The sequence below is a fragment of the Sus scrofa genome, chromosome 1 (genome assembly GCF_000003025.6).
Source record: "Sus scrofa isolate TJ Tabasco breed Duroc chromosome 1, Sscrofa11.1, whole genome shotgun sequence".
Lineage (NCBI taxonomy): Eukaryota > Metazoa > Chordata > Mammalia > Artiodactyla > Suidae > Sus > Sus scrofa.
The window spans coordinates 253,146,921-253,166,813 of record NC_010443.5 but is presented as its reverse complement, the minus strand read 5'-3'; the positions used below and the strand labels follow the sequence as shown (position 1 = coordinate 253,166,813).

Below are 19,893 nucleotides of genomic sequence, written 5' to 3'. Positions count from 1 at the left end.
ACTGTATGCAGATGACATGATACTATACATAGAAAACCCGAAGGACTCAACCCCAAAACTACTTGAACTGATTCATAAATTCAGCAAAGTAGCAGGATATAAGATTAACATTCAGAAGTCAGTTGCATTTCTGTATACCAGCAATGAAATATTAGAAAAGGAATACAAAAATATGATACCTTTTAAAATTGCACCTCACAAAATCAAATACCTCGGAATACACCTGACCAAAGAGGTAAAGGACCTATATGCCGAGAACTATAAAACTTTAATCAAAGAAATCAAAGAAGATGTAAAGAAATGGAAAGATATTCCATATTCATGGATTGGAAAAGTCAATATTGTAAAAATGGCCATACTACCCAAAGCAATCTACAGATTCAATGCAATCCCTATCAAATGACCCACGACATTTTTCACAGAACTAGAACAAACAATCCAAACATTTATATGGAACCACAAAAGACCCAGAATTGCCAAAGCAACCCTGAGAAACAAAAACCAAGCAGGAGGCATAACTCTCCCAGACTTCAAGAAATACTACAAAGCCACAGTCATCAAAACAGTGTGGTACTGGGATCAAAACAGACAGACAGACCAATGGAACAGAATAGAGAATCCAGAAATAAACCCTGACACCTATGGTCAATTAATCTTTGACAAGGGAGGCAAGAACATAAAATGGGAAAAAGAAAGTCTATTCAGCAAGCATTGCTGGGAAACCTGGACAGCTGCATGCAAAGCAATGAAACTAGAACACACCCTCACACCATGCACAAAAATAAACTCAACATGGCTGAAAGACTTAAATATACGACAGGACACCATCAAACTCCTGGAAGAGAACACAGGCAAAACACTCTCTGACATCAACATCATGAATATTTTCTCAGGTCAGTCTCCCAAAGCAATAGAAATGAGAGCAAAAATAAACCCATGGGACCTCATCAAACTGAAAAGCTTTTGCACAGCAAAGGAACCCAAAAAGAAAACAAAAAGACAACTTACAGAATGGGAGAAAATAGTGTCAAATGATGCAACCGACAAGGGCTTAATCTCTAGAATATATAAACAACTTATACAACCCAACAGCAAAAAAGCCAATCAATCAATGGAAAAATGGGCAAAAGACCTGAATAGACTGTTCTCCAAAGAAGATATACAGCTGGCCAGCAAACACATGAAAAAATGCTCAACATCGCTGATTATAAGAGAAATGCAAATCAAAACTACCATGAGATACCACCTCACACCAGTCAGAATGGCCATCATTCATAAGTCCACAAATAACAAGTGCTGGAGGGGCTGTGGAGAAAAGGGAACCCTCCTGCACTGCTGGTGGGAATGTAAACTGGTATAACCACTATGGAGAACAGTTTGGAGACACCTTAGAAATCTATACATAGAACTTCCATATGACCCCACAATCCCACTCCGGGCATCTATCCGGACAAAACTCTACTTAAAAGAGACACATGCACCCGCATGTTCATTGCAGCACTTTTCACAATAGCCAGGACATGGAAACAACCCAAATGTCCATCGACAGATGATTGGATTCGGAAGATGTGGTATATATACACAATGGAATACTACTCAGCCATAAAAAAGAATGACATAATGCCATTTGCAGCAACATGGATGGAACTAGAGACTCTCATACTGAGTGAAATGAGCCAGAAAGACAAAGACAAATACCATATGATATCACTTATAACTGGAATCTAATATCCAGCAGAAATGAACATCTCCTCAGAAAAGAAAATCATGGACTTGGAAAATAGACATGTGGCTGCCCGATGACGGGAGAAAGAGGGAGTGGGAGGGATCGGGAGCTTGGGGTTATCAGACACAACTTAGAATAGATTTACAAGGAGATCCTGCTAAATAGCATTGAGAACTATGTCTAGATACTCATGTTGCAACAGAACAAAGGGTGGGGGAAATAATGTAATGTATACATGTAAGGATAATTTGATCCCCTTGCTGTACAGTGGGAAAATAAAATAATAAATAAATAAAATAAATGGCTGGTGGAACGTTCCTGTTGAGCAGTCTTGATATTTAAGATTGGCTCTGAGTTCCCTGGTGGCACAGGGGGTTAAGGACCCTGTGTTGTCACTGCCATGGGTCAGGTCACAGCTGTGGCAGGGGTTCAACCTCTGGCCCAGGAACTTTCTTGTGCCGGGGACGCAGCCAATAAATAAATTAACACATAAATAAATAAATAAGATTGGCTTGTGACTAAATGGATATAGACAGTTTTTTGAATTTTGTTAGTAATTCCAGTTCAACAAGTACTATCACAGTTTTCCCCTTCTAAAGAGATGACTGAACTTGAATAAGGAATGTCAAACTTTTCAGGGAGATGGTGAATACCTTCCCAAAACCTATAGGAGACTGGTTTTACATTTAGATTTCTGTAACTGGTTATACGAATATATTTAAATAATGAGAAGTTTCTTCTGTGGTGCAGTGGTTTAAGAATCTAACTGCAGTGGCTCAGGATGCTGTAGAGGCATAGGCTCAATCCCTGGTACAGTGGGTTAAAGGATCTGGTGTTGCTGCAGCTGCAGTGCAAGTTGCAGCTGTAGCTCAAATTCAATCCCTGGCCTGAGAACTTCCATATGCCGTGGGTGTGGTCCTAAAGAAACAGCAAAAAAAAAAAAAGTTAACAGGATTATTAAGTAGTGGGTGCAAAAGAAAGGTGAGCTTCTCCCCCTGTGGAAATGAGGGACACACACCGACCTCCGGTTGAAACTCTGTGAAGTCAGTGTACAATACATCTGGATGAGGATATAAAAAAATCACCTGAAAGAGTTAAGTGAGATCCTGGGCCAGAAATACTGGGCTACTACTTATATAAATATATGAAAATGTCAAGTAGAAGTACAGTTTACTGAACAATCACTTCTTTTGTGTGTGTGTGTGTGTCCTTTTTTTGTCTTTTATCAGGGCTGCACCCATGGCACATGGAGGCTCCCATGCCAGGGGTCCAATCAGAGCTGTAGCTGCCGGCCTACGCCAGAGCCACAGCAACGCGGGATCCGAGCTGCGTCTGCGACCTACACCACAGCTCACGGCAACGCTGGATCCCTAACCCACTGAGTGAGACCAGGGATCGAACCCACAACCTCATGGTTCCTAGTCGGATTCATTTCTGCTGTGCCACGACGGGAACTCCAACAATCATTTCTTTACTTAATTTTCTGTACAGGGAATAGAGGCATTAGCCAAAGAAATCTGAGTATTCTGACCCCAAGGATGAGGGCATCCCTCATGTAGAGATGATATAGGAATCATCATCAATGTACTTGACATATTCTGATCCTACAGACAAAAATCACTCCTATCAAAGCCTGATGCCAATAAACATTTCTCTTACATTTTACTTTTTGAACCTCTCTTGTTCTGAGTCCAAGGTCATGATACTATCTTCTGACTAGGATTCTGTTCTCTATGTAATTACGCCCGAAGGGAGAGAACAGGCTGCTCACAGCAACTACAGGTTTAGTCTGTGAAATGGCAACTCCTCATTGTAAATTAATAAACTGGATAATTTGGGAGGAAAATATGCTAATACTTCAAGTTATTCAGGAGTTAGTAAATTAAGTTTACACATTAAGGTATGGACTTTGGAATCAGAAAAATATGAATTTAGGAAATCCCCCTGTGGTGCAGCCCATTAAGGATCTGACGCTGCACAGCTGTGGCAGGGGTTCAGTCCCTGGCCGGAACTTCCACATGCCATAGGCGCAGCCCCCAAAATATATGAACTTAAATCCTGGCTCTGCCACCTGTCAACTAGCTGTATGATCTCCAAGGCAAAATGGGGATAATGATACCTGTCTTGCAGAATCCTAAGTATTAAATGGGCTGATACATGTAAAATATTCAGCACAGTGTTTGGCACATAGCAGGCACCCAATAAATATTCGTTGATATATGTGATAAATAAGGATTCTTATCATTTAAATTTGGAATTTAAATGAGTTCAGTTTATACAGATCTTCCTTTAAAACAAAGACCCAATCTTGGGGTATTGGACAAAATCTGGATTTTGGTCTTGTCTATCTTGAAGATAGACTTTTCTAGACTTTGATAAGCTCTCTAACTAATTTCTGCCATTCTGTAAGAGGCCTCATCAGGAAAAGATTAACGGCCTTGCTGTAATACTCTGATATATTCATGTGGCAACCAAATCAAATCTCTAAGCTTTAATTTTTTTTTTTTTTTTTTTTCTTTTTAGGGCTGCACCCATGGCATATGGAAGGTCCCAGGCTAGGGGTTGAATCAGAGCTACAGCTGCCGGCCTACACCACAGCCACAGCAATGCGGTATCCGAGCCACATCTGTGACCAATACTACAGCTCACAGCAACACCAGATACTTAACCCAATCATTGAGTAAGGCCAGGGATTGAACCTGCATCCTCATGGATAATAGTCAGATTCGTTTCTACTGAGCCACGATGGGAACTCCCTAAAATTTTTTAATATTTAAATTTTAAAAAAAGAGGTATCTCTGGGTGGTGAGATTATGAGTAAGTATTTTCCTTTCTGTATTTTTCAAATTTTCTATAATACAAAAGAAAAGGTGCCTTTTTTCTTACTTAAGTAATTTTTTGAAATTATCTCAAAAAAATTGGACAAAAGAAAAGATAAAGATATAAAAGATTAAGATTAAGCTAGAAATAAAGTTTGGCACAAAATGTATTGTGGTAAGGTCCTACAGGTTTGCTAAAGGTAAAGAAGAAATGTTTTCCTAAACTTCCTATCTGCCATCTATAAAATCTAAGATCACGGAGGAGATTCAGAGTCTAAAATATAAAAATAAGGTGAGGGCCTCGCTATTCTTGTTAATACACCAAAGAAATTATCCTCATAGGTCTTTGTTAAAGAGTTTCTCCTGACTTCTTTCAGTAAGCTAGTGGCACAGTGCCGGAACAAAAAGATTAAAATGTAAACTCTGGACCAACTCAAGGGAGCTATTGTTTCCACATTACAAAAACAAAGTACAACCCAAGCCTTCTTTGAAGTTAATTTCTCCCATAAAGTAGTCATATAGCACAAACTCTGAGAACAATGTTGGATGTACTTTGACATGACACATTTTTCCTCAAAATAAAATATCCACATGAAATACCTAAAAACAGTGCCAAGGAAAAGAAATAAAAGCTTTAAAAAGGTGTTTTTTAAAGACAACTTTAAAAAAAATCAAATGAAAAGAATATAACAAAAACTTCTAACTGGTAGAAGGAAAAAAACCTTCTTTGCTAGAATTAACTAAGACATTACCTATCTAGTTAGAATTACAAAATGACTTAAAAGCAAAAGGCAGAAACATCCAATTCTACAATGAAGAAAGACATAAGTTAGTAACTTTATTTTTCTACGAAAAATATGGTCTACATCTTACCATGTGACTCCATTTTCTTGATAACTGTCTCTGGCTGTTCATCTAAGAAGAAATCTGGTAACAAAGGATGGCCTGAAAAATTGAGCCCCAAAGTAATCAGGTTAATGTAACAATTTCAACATATTAAGATTTTAACACCTGTTTTAATAAACACTACATCTATATGTTTTCACTTTTTTAGTTTTTATTTTATTTTATTTTTTTGCTTCTTAGGGCCTCACCTGTGGTACATGGGCGTTCCCAGGCTAGGGGTCAAATTGGAGCAATAACTGCTGGCCTGCGCCACAGCCACAGCAACGTGGGATCTGAGCCATGTCTTCGACCTACACCACAGCTCATGGCAATGCCAGATCCTCAAACCTCTGAGCAAGGCCAGGGATCAAACCTGCATTCTCATGGATACTAGTCAGATTTGTTATCACTGAGCCACAATGGGAACTCCCTATTATGTTTTTATTTTATTGATCATTCTGGTGCTATGGAAAAGACCATTAGAACTATCAAACAATTTGAACTCTATTACACTAAAATACTTTTCCTGTAATCCAGTTATCCTCCTCCCCTATGACAATTTCACCTCTAAGATCCAACCAAAGAGTCATCTATTATGAGAAGCCCTTAACTGTTCTCCCAACAGTCTTTGCCCCTTCTCAAATATCCTTCCAAGCCTTCTGTCTAACATCCCTCCAAAATGCTCAGGACTCCTTTCTTTCCTGGTCCCCCAAGAGAAGGGGGTTTCTCATTAAGAAGAACTTGTTTTCCATCTCTGTCAATGTGTGTCTGTCTTTCCCTCTCAGAAGATCAAAAAAAAAACCTGGAGGGCACGAATATACCGGTCTTTGGTATATCCTAACACTAATCATATTAACTTCTCAAAACTTGATGGGATTTTTAATTTAAATCGAATTTAAAATTCTGTGCAAAATGACATTGTGTCTCTAAAACCTAAAGTTAATTACACTGTACCAGGACCCAGGAGACCTGGATCTGGTTCAGGTTCTGCCACTTCCTAGCTGACTGCTTTGAGGCAAAGGCTTCATCTCTTTAGATATTACCTCCTGAACACTATGATTATACCATATGCCGGGCACTGTGCCAAGCATATTACATACATTATTGTATTCGGTTCTTACAAAAATTCTGTGTGGAAGTTATCATTTCCTTATTTTCATCAATAAGGAAAGTGAGGCTCAGAGAAAGCAGGTGACATGCCTAAGGCCACCCAGCTAGGAAGCAGCTGAGCGGGAGCCTGAACTGGGTTGTCCCCAACAAACTGGTATTCCTAACCACTAGACAATACTGCTGCCTCCACAGGACTGCTAGGAAGGTTAAATCGATACTGTATACGAGTGTTTTGTAAAACTGTAAAGCACTATTTAATTCAATGCAGTTCCAACTGAAGAGACAGGAGTGATACAAATATAAATATGTGGTTTCTGCCACCTAGGAAAGCTCAACCTGATAATATTTAAAATATACTTTGGCACAAATAAACAGAACTCCCATTTGGGACTGTACTGTCTATTGTATAGTATACATTATATTTTATACATAAAGTAAAAATGCATTATCGGAGTTCCCGTCGTGGCGCAGTGGTTAACGAATCCGACTAGGAACCATGAGGTTGCGGGTTCGGTCCCTGCCCTTGCTCAGTGGGTTAACGATCCGGCGTTGCCGTGAGCTGTGGTGTAGGTTGCAGACGCGGCTCGGATCCTGTGTTGCTGTGGCTCTGGCGTAGGCCGGCGGCTACAGCTCCGATTCAACCCCTAGCCTGGGAACCTCCATATGCCGTGGGAGCAGCCCAAGAAATAGCAACAACAACAACAACAAAAAGACAAAAGACAAAAAAAAAAAAAAATGCATTATCATCACCATCATCACCGACAATTACAGCAGGAAGAATTATTTTTGAATAGGGGGCCTTCCGAGAACTTCTCAAGTCACACCCTTGTATGTGGGGCAGACCCTGTCATTCACCTTCACCAGATATCATGAAGCTACTCTCAGGGACCACACTGGAGAGACAAACATTTGGAAAGAGTTCATAATCTCAAAGAGTTTCTATTAAAAAAAAAACACAAAAAACCTCACTACATTCCTATATCCTTGAATACAGCCTCTGCCGTGTGATCCTAAGACCAACTTTAGAAACTTTCATTTTTGGTTTCAAGATCTGGAAATGGCTAGAAGCTAATGTGACCTTCTCCATCTGTATATCCCTTAAAAATACTTCAATTCACTTCTATTTTTCCCATATCTCTTTTTTTAAACTGTCTTGGTCTGGAGTTTTTCCCTTCATTCAGAGAATAGCTTTTAAAAGAGCACATTAATTTTATAATCACAGAAACACACAAAGACAAATGTTATGTCCATTGCAGAAAACGTGGAGAAACACATCACTACTTTTGAAAACTATGAGCATTACCTGGTGTAACAGCATAGACATCGAAATTTGTTATTCCTTCTTCTTTTAAGATATTTTCATCAATAATAAAGTTGCCAGTAAAGCTTTTTGGCTTTTTGAAAATGCAATATGCAGCATCGGCAATGATATCAACTTTCCTACATTGGCTTTCGATACCAGATCCTCCCAGCATATCCATAGCAGCAGTGTGTATGGCTGTAGGGAAAACAAACATGCATATGTGTAATTCCAAATCAAACAACAGGACTATGGGAGTAACAAGCAAGACAGCTAATCTCTTTACATCTCAGACGATGAAACCAGGTGCCTAAGGGTTTTGCAAATGCTGTATTGACATAAGTGGGTAGAAAACACATGTTTCTTACTCTACACAACTCTGCCTTGTACAGAACTCCTTCATGAGACTCAGAGCAAAGTTCGATTCGATTTCTGATTAAGAATACTTAAGAATTTGCACACCATTCTTTTTTTTTTTTTTTGCTATTTCTTGGGCCGCTCCCGCGGCATATGGAGGTTCCCAGGCTAGGGGTCTAATCGGAGCTGTAGCCACCGGCCTACGCCAGAGCCACAGCAACACAGGATCCGAGCCGCGTCTGCAACCTACACCACAGCTCACGGCAACGCCGGATCGTTAACCCACTGAGCAAGGGCAGGGACCGAACCCGCAACCTCATGGTTCCTAGTCGGATTCGTTAACCACTGCGCCACGACGGGAACTCCATGCACACCATTCTTGAGAGACAAGAAAGCCAGGGAGTTCCCCTCATGGCTCAGCAGTAACAGATCTGACTAGTATCCATGAGGACACAGGCTCGATCCCTGGCCTCACTTGGTGAGTTAAGGATCCGGTGTTGCTATGGCTGTGGTGTAGGTCAGTAGCTACAGCTCCGATTCGACCCCTAGCCTGGGAACCTCCATATGCCACGAGTGCAGCCCTAAAAAAGACCAAAAAAAAAAAAAAAAAGGAAAGAAAAAGAAAAAAAAAGAGCCAGTGAGTTCTAATACCAAGAACACTGAGCTATAAACCAGGTGAGTGACACATTTATGAAAACTATGCCATGACTTTTGGCAAGCCACTTTAACGTCTTTGGCCTCAGTTTGCCATCTCTGAAATATGGAGCTCCAGGAGTTCCCACTGTGGTTCAGCAGGTTAAGAACCTGACACAGTGTCCATGAGGCTTTGATCCCTGGCCTCGATCAGTGGGGAAAGGAACTAGCACTGCCGTAAGGTGTGGCGTTGGTCCCAGATGCTGCTCAGATCCCGTGTTGCTGTGCCTGTGGCGTAGGTCGCAGCAGCAGCATTGATTCAGCCTCTATCCTGGGAACATCCATATGCCGCAGGTGCAGACTTAAAAAGAAAAAAAATATGGAGGTCCTTTCCTAAGCTTATTTTCTCTTTCCCCTCTACTAGAGTATATATTGTTTTTCTTGTTCATCACTGTAACCCTAGTGCCTAAAACAATGACGAATATACCATAAACACTCAATACTGGTTGGATTTGTGGATCCCTTTTAAGTTCAGATACTATCTATGAAACACTAGAAAATAAAGAGAAACAAAAGGAAGCATTTTTAATTAACTATAATCCCCCTGCCCAAAGGCAATTACTACAAATATTTGCATATAATTTTCACTATTTTTACACTTATTTTTTAAATTCTATTTTTTTACACAATAACGTGAAACTCTACCTTTAATAGTAATTTTTTTTTTTCTTTTTTGGCTGCCCTGAGACACATGGAGTTCCTAGGCCAGGGATCAGATTGGAGCTGCGGCAACACTTGATCCTTAACCCGCTGCACCAGGCTGGGGATCAAACCTGTGCTGCCACAGAGACAACATCAGATCCTAACCTGCTGTGCCACAGCAGAAACTTCCAAAATTTGTAGCTTTTAAAAACTACTGACCCTTTTTCACTCTTTCCAACAAAGTCTTTGAGCCTTACAAAAAAAAAAGGCCTGGCACTATTGGGAGATGCTGGGGACAAAGGAGTATGCAAAATAGACAAAAAGTCCCTACTTTCATGGCAATTACACCCTAGCATACACCCCTCTTTCAAAGAGTACATGTTAGGCGTTCCCATCGTGGCGAAGCAGAAACGAATCTGCCTAGGAACCATGAGGTTGTAGGTTTGATCCCTGGCCTCGCTCAGTGGGTTAAGAATCCAGTGTTGCCGTGAGCTGTGGTGTAGGTCACAGATGTGGTTCGGATCTGGCATTACTGTGGCCGTGGTGTATGCCAGCAGTTGTAGCTCTGATTAGACCCCTAGCCTGGGAACCTCCATATGCCGCAGGTGTGGCCCTAAAAAGCAAAAAAAAAAAAAACCCACAAAAACATAAAGAAACCAAAGAGTACACCTTAACTTGGGTAATTTCCTGAAAGCACTGAATTAGAAGATACTTCTCCTTGATATAACTAAAATTCCTTTACTGGGAATAATTTCTTCAAACCAATAGCTCTGGACTCACTCCTGAAGTGGCACCTTATTAATAAAAAAGAGCAGCTAACATTTACTAAGTATGGCTTGTGCTGGGCATGCTGCCATATACTTTACATATATTATCTGAATGAATTCCACTAGGTAGATACTGTTATCATCCCCGTCTTACAGATGATGGCACCCAGGCACAGAGGGGGTAAGTAACTTCTCCAAGGTTATGGGAGCTAGAATTCAAACACCTGGCAGCTTGACTCCAGGGCCAGGCTCTTGGCTACCACGTGACTAATGGGTCATACTTTGTTAACCAATATTTTTAATGCTCGGCTATCACTGCACTATAGAATTTTTCTGTAACTATTTCAATATAATCCACAATGAGACTAAACGCATTTTACTTACTGAACCCCTCTTGTTCTGAGTCCATGGTCAATGAGACTAAGTGCGTACATATACACTCCACTCTTACTATAGACTATATGAATGGCATGTAAATTCTTAGAAATTCTAGAATATGGAGTTCCCTTGTGGTGCTGTGAGTTAAGGATCTGATATTGTCACTGCAGCAGCACAGGTTCAATCCCTAGCCTGGGAATTTCCACACACCACAGGTGAGGCCAAAAACAAACAAAAAAGAATGTCATATAAATATATACATGTTGTGTATGCGTACACAACACACACATACCCAACACAAACATACCCAATACACACGTAAGTCTTAGTATCAACTGCAGATCTCTGACATTAACGTACGGAGTGCATGTCAGGCTTGAACCGTCAGCACTGCCTTTAGCTCCTTCTTTGGGGAGACAGGAGAGAAACGCGTCTCGCTTTTGCCTCTTTAAGAACACCTACCAGCCCTCACCAAGCACACGCATGTATTCTTTTGGGGTGGGGGTACAGGGATTCCACCTTGTTTTATTGGAAATTTGGAAATGTGCTTTAAGAAATTTATTTTTCTGGAGTTCCTGTCGTGGCGCAGTAGAAACGAATCCTACTAAGAACCATGAGGTTGCGGGTTCGATCCCTGGCCTTGCTCAGTGGTTTAAGGATCTGGCGTTGCCATGAGCTGTGGTGTAGGTCACAAACACAGCTCGGGTCAGGCATGCATGTATACTCTCGTATGTACTCACTGAACCAAAGATACTATTGATTATAAAGTGTACCACTGAGGAAAGAACACCTGCCAAGTAAACTATAATACATCATCAACTACATAAAAACATGGGCGCCTCAGAATCAATGAACTACGGCATAAACTACTGTTTAACGTAGCTGGTATGCAGGTCCTTTGAAAAACAGGAAAACCAGTTTTGGTTTCTAGTACCAGAGAGGCCAGCTGCTGCCTTGTCACCTTGACCTCCCTGGTTAGCTGAGTTCCCAAGACTATTTATAATGTGGTCCAGGGGACAGAGGCCTGTATCAGCTGTTCTGATACTTTTGTTACCTCCCTCTCTGTTGTCATTACCAAGATCACTAGCTGCCACTTCCAGACGCCGCACCCCAGCTCACGAGAAATCTATCCAAAAGTGACTTTCCTCTTCTCCCACACTTGTTCTGACCTATCCAGAGGCAAGAGGCAGCAGGCATTTTCAACAGCAGCCCTCATCCCTCCTCCCCTCCCCATCCTCCACTTGAGCAGAAACTATGAAATGGATCTCTCCAGAAAAGAAAATCACACTTCTGAAGGCGAGGTAGTTGGGCACCCAAGATCCTCATGGGGTGATACTACTAAAAGCCTGCTCTCTGGTCCCTTTTCTGGATGTGCTGAATTCACCGGCTGAAACTTCTAGACCCAGAAGGAATAATGTAGCCCTGGATAATGTCATGTAGAAAAGAACACCAACCTGAGAGGACAGTGGACCAGGATACAGTTTTGATTGTTGGATAATATATGTCCTACTGTACTCATTCTGTTAACTGCAATAAATCTCATCTTCCTAGAAGGGCAATAATGTTGGGAGATCACTTCTGGTGCTAGCAGGCATAAAAAGAGAGCCACTCTACACACTCTAGAAGAGAGGGTTTTTTTCGTTTTTGTTTTTTGTGTTTTGTCTTTTCAGGGCCACACCCGGGAATATGGAGGTTCCCAGGCTAGGGGTCTAATCGGAGCTGGAGCTGTCAGCCTACGCCACAGCCACAGCAACGCAGGATCCAAGTCGTGTCTGCAACCTACACCACCACTCATGGCAATGCTGGATCCTTAACCACTGAGCGAGGCCAGGGATCGAACCCGAAACCTCATGGTTCCTAGTCAGATTCGTTTCCACTGCACCACGACGGGAACGCTGAGAGATATTTTTTAAATAGAGGCCTCACAAATAGCCAGGATGCTGGACACCCTCTCAAATCCATTTTTGTCGCCTCCCTCGTGAATGATGCAATATTACTAGCTAAATTTCCTGCCTCCTCTTTCCACAATCTTAAATTCATCCTATATTCAGAGGTGAAATTAAAATTCCTAAACCCTATCAACAACACACTGCTCCTCTTTTACCCTCTGCTTATTATTGCTCTCCTGCTTCTAAAATTCTAACGTGGCTCTCTACTGAATACAGCTTAAAGGTCAAACTCCTACACCTGGCAATCAAGACTCTGGGCTAAGTTCATCCATCTCCCCCACAACTTCACACCCACCCAACATACAGGTCAATAAGAACTACTTGGAGTTGCTCAGAGGGAAATAAAAAAACCCACACCCCATCAGAGATACACCATGTCAAATTCCTTGGACTTCCACCAGAGTTCTCCCATACTGAGCCTTTGCGGTTTCTCTGCCAAGAAAGCCTTGCCTACCCAGTCCTCCTTCTTGCGAACTCCAACTTCCTCTTTCGGTCTCATTTCAATTGCCTATTAGAAAATCTCTTCTCCTGGAGTTCCCATCGTGGTGCAGTGGTTAACGAATCCGACTAAGAACCACGCGGTTGCGGGTTCGATCCCTGGCCTTGCTCAGTGGGTTAAGGATCCAGCGTTGCCATGAGCTGTGGTGTAGGTCGCAGATGTGGCTCAGATCCTGCATGGTTATGGCTCTGGCATAGGCCGGTGGCTACAGCTCTGATTCAACCCCTAGCCTGGGAACCTCCATATGCCGAGGGAGCAGCCCAAGAAAATGGCAAAAAAAAAAAAAAAAAAAAAGAAAGAAAGAAAGAAAAGATGCAGACTGAGTTTTTGAGGGGACTGTTTAAACTTTACAATCAAGAGTACACATGCCCGCAGATTACCTAAGTAGACTACTTCACTGATTGCATTGAGTTTACATGATTTATTTGCCCAAACAAAAATTTTAAAACACCAAAAGCAAAAACCATGTGTTGATTTCTTTTTAATTCTCTAATAGTTCCAAGTTTGACTGAGATCTGATGAAAAACTAATGCCTTAACTCTAATAAGCGTAACAGAGCTTACACATTGATTTTACGGTAGTTCAGGACGGGAGTTACCAACTTGCCAAATACACTTAATGGACAAAAACATTTCCAACAAATCAAGTAAGACCTTAGTGCTTTAATTATCACATTTAATACTAATGCAGCATCATGCAGCAGAAAGGACGAAAAAACTAAAGTTTAAAAAAAGGGAAGAAACTAAATATATTTAATGATAAACAAAAGCAATCCCATTATTGCCAAGAAATATGCCCTCTTTTATTATTACTATTCAACACTGTTCTAAAAGTATTAGCTAATTTAATAAGAAATGGATGGATAAGGGAGTTCCCATCATGGCTCAGCAGGAAATGAATTTGACTAGCATCCATGAGGATGCAGGTTCGATCCCTGGCCTCACTCAGTGGGTTAAGGATCTGGCATTGCCGTGGCTGTGGCATAGGACGGTAGGTACAGCTCCAATTCAACCCCTAGCCTGGGAAACGCCCTATTCTACAGGTGTGGCCCTAAAAAGACCAAAAAGGAAAAAAAAATTTTTTTTTTTGTAATTACAATAAAACTGTAAATAAACAACAAAGATTTTTTTAAAGGCTTGCTGGGCTCTCCAAAAAAAAAAAAAAAAAAAAAAAAAAATCAAGAGAAATCTACTGGTGGAGGATAGAGGAGGAGAAGGAGAGCATACTAAAGCAAGAAAAAAAGAAACCAAGGGTAAAATAATTGGAAAGGAAGAAATAAATGTTATTTACAGAGTTCCCATCGTGGCGCAGTGGTTAACGAACCTGACTAGGAACCATGAGGTTGCGGGTTCAATCCCTGGCCTTGCTCAGTGGGTTAAGGATCCAGCGTTGCCGTGAGCTATGGTGTAGGTCCCAGACGCGGCTGGGATCCCGCCTTGCTGTGGCTGTGGTGTAGGCCAGTGGATATGCCTCCGATTAGACCTGTAGCCTGGGAACCTCCATATGCCGCAGGTGCAGCCCTAAAAGGAAAAAAGACCAAAAAAAAAAAAAAAAGTTATTTACATAATCACCTACAAAGAAAATCCTAAAGACTCTATAGATAAATTATTAGAATAAGAAAATTTAGAAAGGTAGTAGCCTTTAATTTTAATATCCAGAAGTGTTTCTACATCCTGCTGCCAAACAGAAAATACAATTTTTTTTTAAATTTACTATATAGAATTATGGCTGCCCCCAAATAAGACTGTTAGAATGCTACTCCTTCCCCAGCCTTCCCATTGCTCATATGAGCCCTTTGAGAATTTAATTACTTTCATCTATCTTTTTCCAACTTCTAGATTTTGAAAAGGGAGCTTAGTGCTTTTGGTTAGAGATGAATCTTAAAGTTTCCTCTAACAGTGTCTCTTCTATATCAAGAGTTCTTACTTGGTATCCATATTTCACATGCCCAGTCATGCCATCATAACCCATTTATACTTAACCATGTATAATATGGAGTTATTTGCTTGCCATTATTTCCTCTCTTCATTTACCTCTATCTTGAGAAGTCTCTGCTCCAATTGGTTTGCTATCTGGTTAAGAACCCTTCTAGAAAATTTTAAACTGTGATATCCTTGCATGTCTTCACTATGTCAAATAAATGTTAACCTTGACTAGGTCCTCTCCTACTTGTAATCTATAGATGTTATTCCACTGCTTTCTGGTTTGTAGTAGACAAACAGTCTACAATCTGGTTCCTCTCCTTTAAAAGGAACATATGTATTTCAAGTGAAAGTGGTTTTTTGTTTGTGTGTTTGTTTTGGCCATGCCTGAGGCATGTGGCAATTCTGGGGCCAGGGATGGAATCCATGCCACAGCAGGGACCTGAGCCACCCAGTGGCAATGCTGGGTCCTTAATCCACTGAGCCACCAGGGAATTCCCTGCCTGAAAGCTGCTTAAGACTTTCTTTTTATCTTTGAAATTTTGAGTTTCTCCCAAGTGTCATCCCCGCTCCCCTACCCTCCACCACCCATAAATTCATCCTTAAACTTGGTAAACCTTTTAATCCACTCCCTGAAGTCTTTCTTCAGCTCAAGGGAATTTTTTCTTTTCTTTTCTTTCTTTGTTTTGTTTTGTTTTAGGGCCACACTCGTGGCATATGGAGGATCCTAGGCTAGAGGGCAAATTGGAGCTGCAGCTGCCAGCCTACACCACAGCCATGGCAACAAAGGATACAAGCCGTGTCTGCGCCCTACATCACAGTTCACAACAGTGCTAGAATCTTAACCCACTGAGAGGGGCCAGGATGGAACCCACATCTTCGTGGATACTAGTCGGGTTCATTTCCGCTGAGCCGTAACGGGAATTCCTCTATTTTCTCTTTTCTCTCCTTCTGGGACTCCTGATATTTGCATTGGAAGTCCCCTAAGTCTCTATTCTTTTTGCTCTGTGTTTTGAGTTATCTCTTGGACTTAAACTTCATTATCCAGGTATTAACAGTGACCAGTCAATCCTTCAATTCAACTACATTTTTTTTTTTAATTTAAAACACCACCTCTGTGTAGTTCCAGAAAGCATTTTTCATGTAATAATTCAATCTCTTGAGTAATTACTGCATGCATTTAGTTAAGGTGTCTTCTGTTTTCTTCAGCAGTGTTATTTCAATGAAAGCTGCCATCCTGTGTGTTTTATTTATTCTTTCTGGTCTGGGCATTGGATCCCCTTAGCTGCACTGTGCTTTTTATCTCCTCAGTGTTCTATTCACCTTTAGATAATTTAAGTGCCACCAACCCTGCCAGTTTGGGCAAGAGCAGGGGTGGCTACCTCATGGGTAGGTAATACCAGTTACTGAATACACTTGGAGGCCTAAAGGAGAATTCTCCCTGGTCTCCTCGCTGTCCCAGCTTCCAGGGGAGGACACACTTATTTCACCTGTTGCATCACCCTGTTGGGGTCCTCAGATCTGCATGGGGCCAGCTCTCTCCAGGAACTTCTAAGTATTAATTCTCTCTCCAATGCTCGCTATTGGCCCCATCTGTCCTCTGGCTCAGAAGGAGACAACCTCCTTCAAAGCTTCTCAGTTACTTCTCTTACAGAATCAATGCCCTGCTCATTCCTTCCAAGTCCTGCCTGCCTGCCACCCCAACAGCTGCTCCACTTAGGAGAGTTTGCTGGTAGTGGGAATGAGGGGACAGCAAGGACATAGTTCCCACAGTCACCTTCTCAGAAACCCCCTCTGTCCTTAAATAAGTGAAAATATTCTAATCTGATACCTGTATGTTTCAAGGAATATAATGAAGAGTATGACAATACTTTCAAAAGGAATCCCAAATTATCATTCATTCAATAAATATCTAAGCGACCACTGAATGTCAGGCACTCTCCGAGGAGACACACCAGGATTGATCTCTAAGGTGTTTCCTTGGAAAGGGGCCACACTCACTTACACGTTTGAGTTCTGATGCCAGTGGCAAAGAGGTTCTGTTAAATTTTTAAAAGCGAAGTGAAAAAGTGATTCCCACTATGTTTTCTCTTTATCATACTTTTCTGGGTTAGGATTGTCATTTAGATTTAAGATGAAAGAAGTTAAAGTTTGCACAGGCATTACCTATTAGATATACAAAAAAAATATGGTAAAAATAGTTTGTCTTTTCTTTTCCCTCCTTTAAGCTGTGCTTATACATACATGGAGAATAAGAACCCATAGGAAGGACAGGTGTTCCCTTTCTGTCATTTCCACTGGCTCTTCCTCATGTTTATACAACACATTCCCTAGCCTGCAAGCCATCCGCTTCCATCATATATTTAACTCTAAAGCTGCATGCAAAGCCCAGCCATTAGCAGGTTATTCTGTCACCTGAAGGGGATGAGGATCTAGGCACTCTGAACTCAGAACTCATGTGGAGGTAGAGAAAAATCAGCTTTTCATAAAGGAAAAAGACAAAGTAGAAAGAAAACAAGAAAGTAAAGAAATGATTGCTGGGATATGTGAGGAGAGAACGAAAAGACCGTGCAGTATCCTGTAAGACAACAAAGACAAGGATGGAGAAAAAATTGAGGAAGTGCGGATGGCTTCCTGTTGGCTTCAATGAAACTCTTCAAGTGTTCCGGTGTTGAGTGTTTCTAGAATAGCAATGACGTAGTCATGTAGATCAAGTCAAAACTAGAAGACTGACTGAAAAGAGCCTTCTTTGTACAATAAAAGGTTGAACCAGTCTCCCACCAGACAGAGCGAGGCTATCTTTGACAGTATATTCACTCTCACCCCAACCCACCCACAAAATGCATCTCAAGAGTGTCAAAGACAATAAATAAGAATCCACTAAATAGGTTATAAGTACACACCAGTTTTCGGCCACAATGCATTGACTGCAATTTCTCCTTTAAACTCTTCCGCCATCCCGAGCACACACATAGACATACCATACTTAGCAATGGTGTAAGCTGAAAGAAACCAAGAATTTAATTAAGAAACAAATGAATTTGTGAGTATAAACTACCAATTTATTCCTATTACTATTTCCTCCTATTACTATTTCCTCCTTGATACATTTTCCAGAGTTAGTTAATAATATAATAATGCAAAACATACTTTTAATGTACTATTTTTAAAAGGACAGTTTTATAGAAATAACTGTAGTCTTATGGAAACAGTTTTACATATATCAAGGATGAATTAGTTTCACATATTCCTATCCTAATACTTGATTAAAAGAAAAGAGACAATAGTAAACTTTCATTTTCTTAACATTACCGGAATAATTATTTTATTGTTTCTTCATATTTTTTCTTTTCTTTTTAAATTTCTAATTGAAGTACAGTTGATTTACAATGTGTTAATTTCTGCTGAATGGCAAAGTGATTCAGTTACATACACACAAACACACATTCTTTTTTTTTTAAATATTCTTTTCCATTATGGTTTATCAGAGGACAGTGAATATAGTTCTCTGTGCTATACAGTAGGACCTTGTTTTACCCTCTCCATGTATAATAGCTTACATCTGCTAACTTTTCTTTTTTAAAAAATAAAAGTGGTCATTTAAAGGAAAACTGCTGCAAGTAAAACATGAAAAGTTGCAAATTCAATTAACATAGGACTTGTTTTAATCTTGTTCTAAGGGCTCCTACTTCAACTGCCTTCCTTTCCTTATTTGATTGAATTATGTTGAAATAAGGACTAAGTAACTGATACAATTATTTCAAAGGAGGCACCTATGGAGTTCCCATCGTGGCACAGCAGAAACGAATCTGACTAGGAATCATGAGGTTGCAAGTTCGATCCCTGGCCTCGCTCAGTGGGTTAAGGATCCAGTGTTGGCGGTTGCCGTGAGCTGTGGCATAGGTCGAAGACGAGGCTCAGGTCTTGCATTGCTGTGGCTGTGGTGTAGGCCGGCAGTTGTAGCTCCGATTAGACCCCTAGCCTGGGAACATCCATATGCCGCGGGTATGGCCCTGAAAAGACAAGACAAAAAAAAAAAAAAAAAAAACTCTCTTCTAGAGTGTGTAGAGTGGCTCTCTTTTTATGCCTGCTAGCACCAGAAGTGATCTCCCAACATTACTGCCCTTCCAGGAAAATGAGATTTATTTGCCTAAAAAGCAAAAAACTAAAAAAAATTTTTAAAAAGGAGGCACCTATACATAAATCTTGTTACTTAGCATACTCACCTTAAATCATTAATTTTTTATAAAAGGTAATGTATTTCATGGGTAGTTTTACAACTTTATTGAAGAGTAAGTTACATATAATAAAACATACCCACCGGGACTTGAGGGAGCTTTCTAGGATGGTGGATATTCATATCTTCATCCGAATATTGGTTATACAAGTGTATACATTTGTCAAAACTCATTAAACAGATGCATAACAATCTGTACATTTTCTTTAATGTAAATTGTATCTTGACTTTAAAAATTACAAATAGAAGATTTATGACCTACTTTCCAAAATGCTATAGGTTCTGCATAGAAAATTTAATGTTGAATGCTATGTACAAACTGTGATTACACCATAGATATACCGATTTTAATACAAAACAAACTGACGAAACAAGCCACCCCCTCACCCTGCACCTACCACAGTGCTGTTTGAACCACAGTGGGTTTAGGTTCAGGGGTGGGCTGAGATTGAGGATATGAGCAATTCGACTCTTTTTCAAATAAGGAATACATGCTTTGGATCTGAAAGCAAAAGAAAACACCAGTCAAGTTAATAGCCTTCTAACAGCTTCATCACTTTTCTAAGTTATATTTTAAACTACTTCTGCAGAGAAACTAAACTTGCTCAG

At 40.5% G+C, this 19,893-nt stretch overlaps 1 protein-coding gene across 2 annotated transcripts in view; it reads right to left on the bottom strand.

The window, feature by feature from the left end:
- HSDL2 (hydroxysteroid dehydrogenase like 2) overlaps positions 1 to 19,893 on the bottom strand; it is a 66,952-nt gene that overhangs the window by 24,496 nt on the left and 22,563 nt on the right. For both annotated transcript variants that reach the window (XM_021093504.1, NM_001197021.2), the window contains 4 exon segments: positions 19,683 to 19,786; positions 17,951 to 18,049; positions 7,844 to 8,038; positions 5,419 to 5,490 (listed from right to left, as the gene is read on the bottom strand). In XM_021093504.1, coding sequence (XP_020949163.1) covers positions 5,419 to 5,490; positions 7,844 to 8,038; positions 17,951 to 18,049; positions 19,683 to 19,786 — 470 coding nt within the window.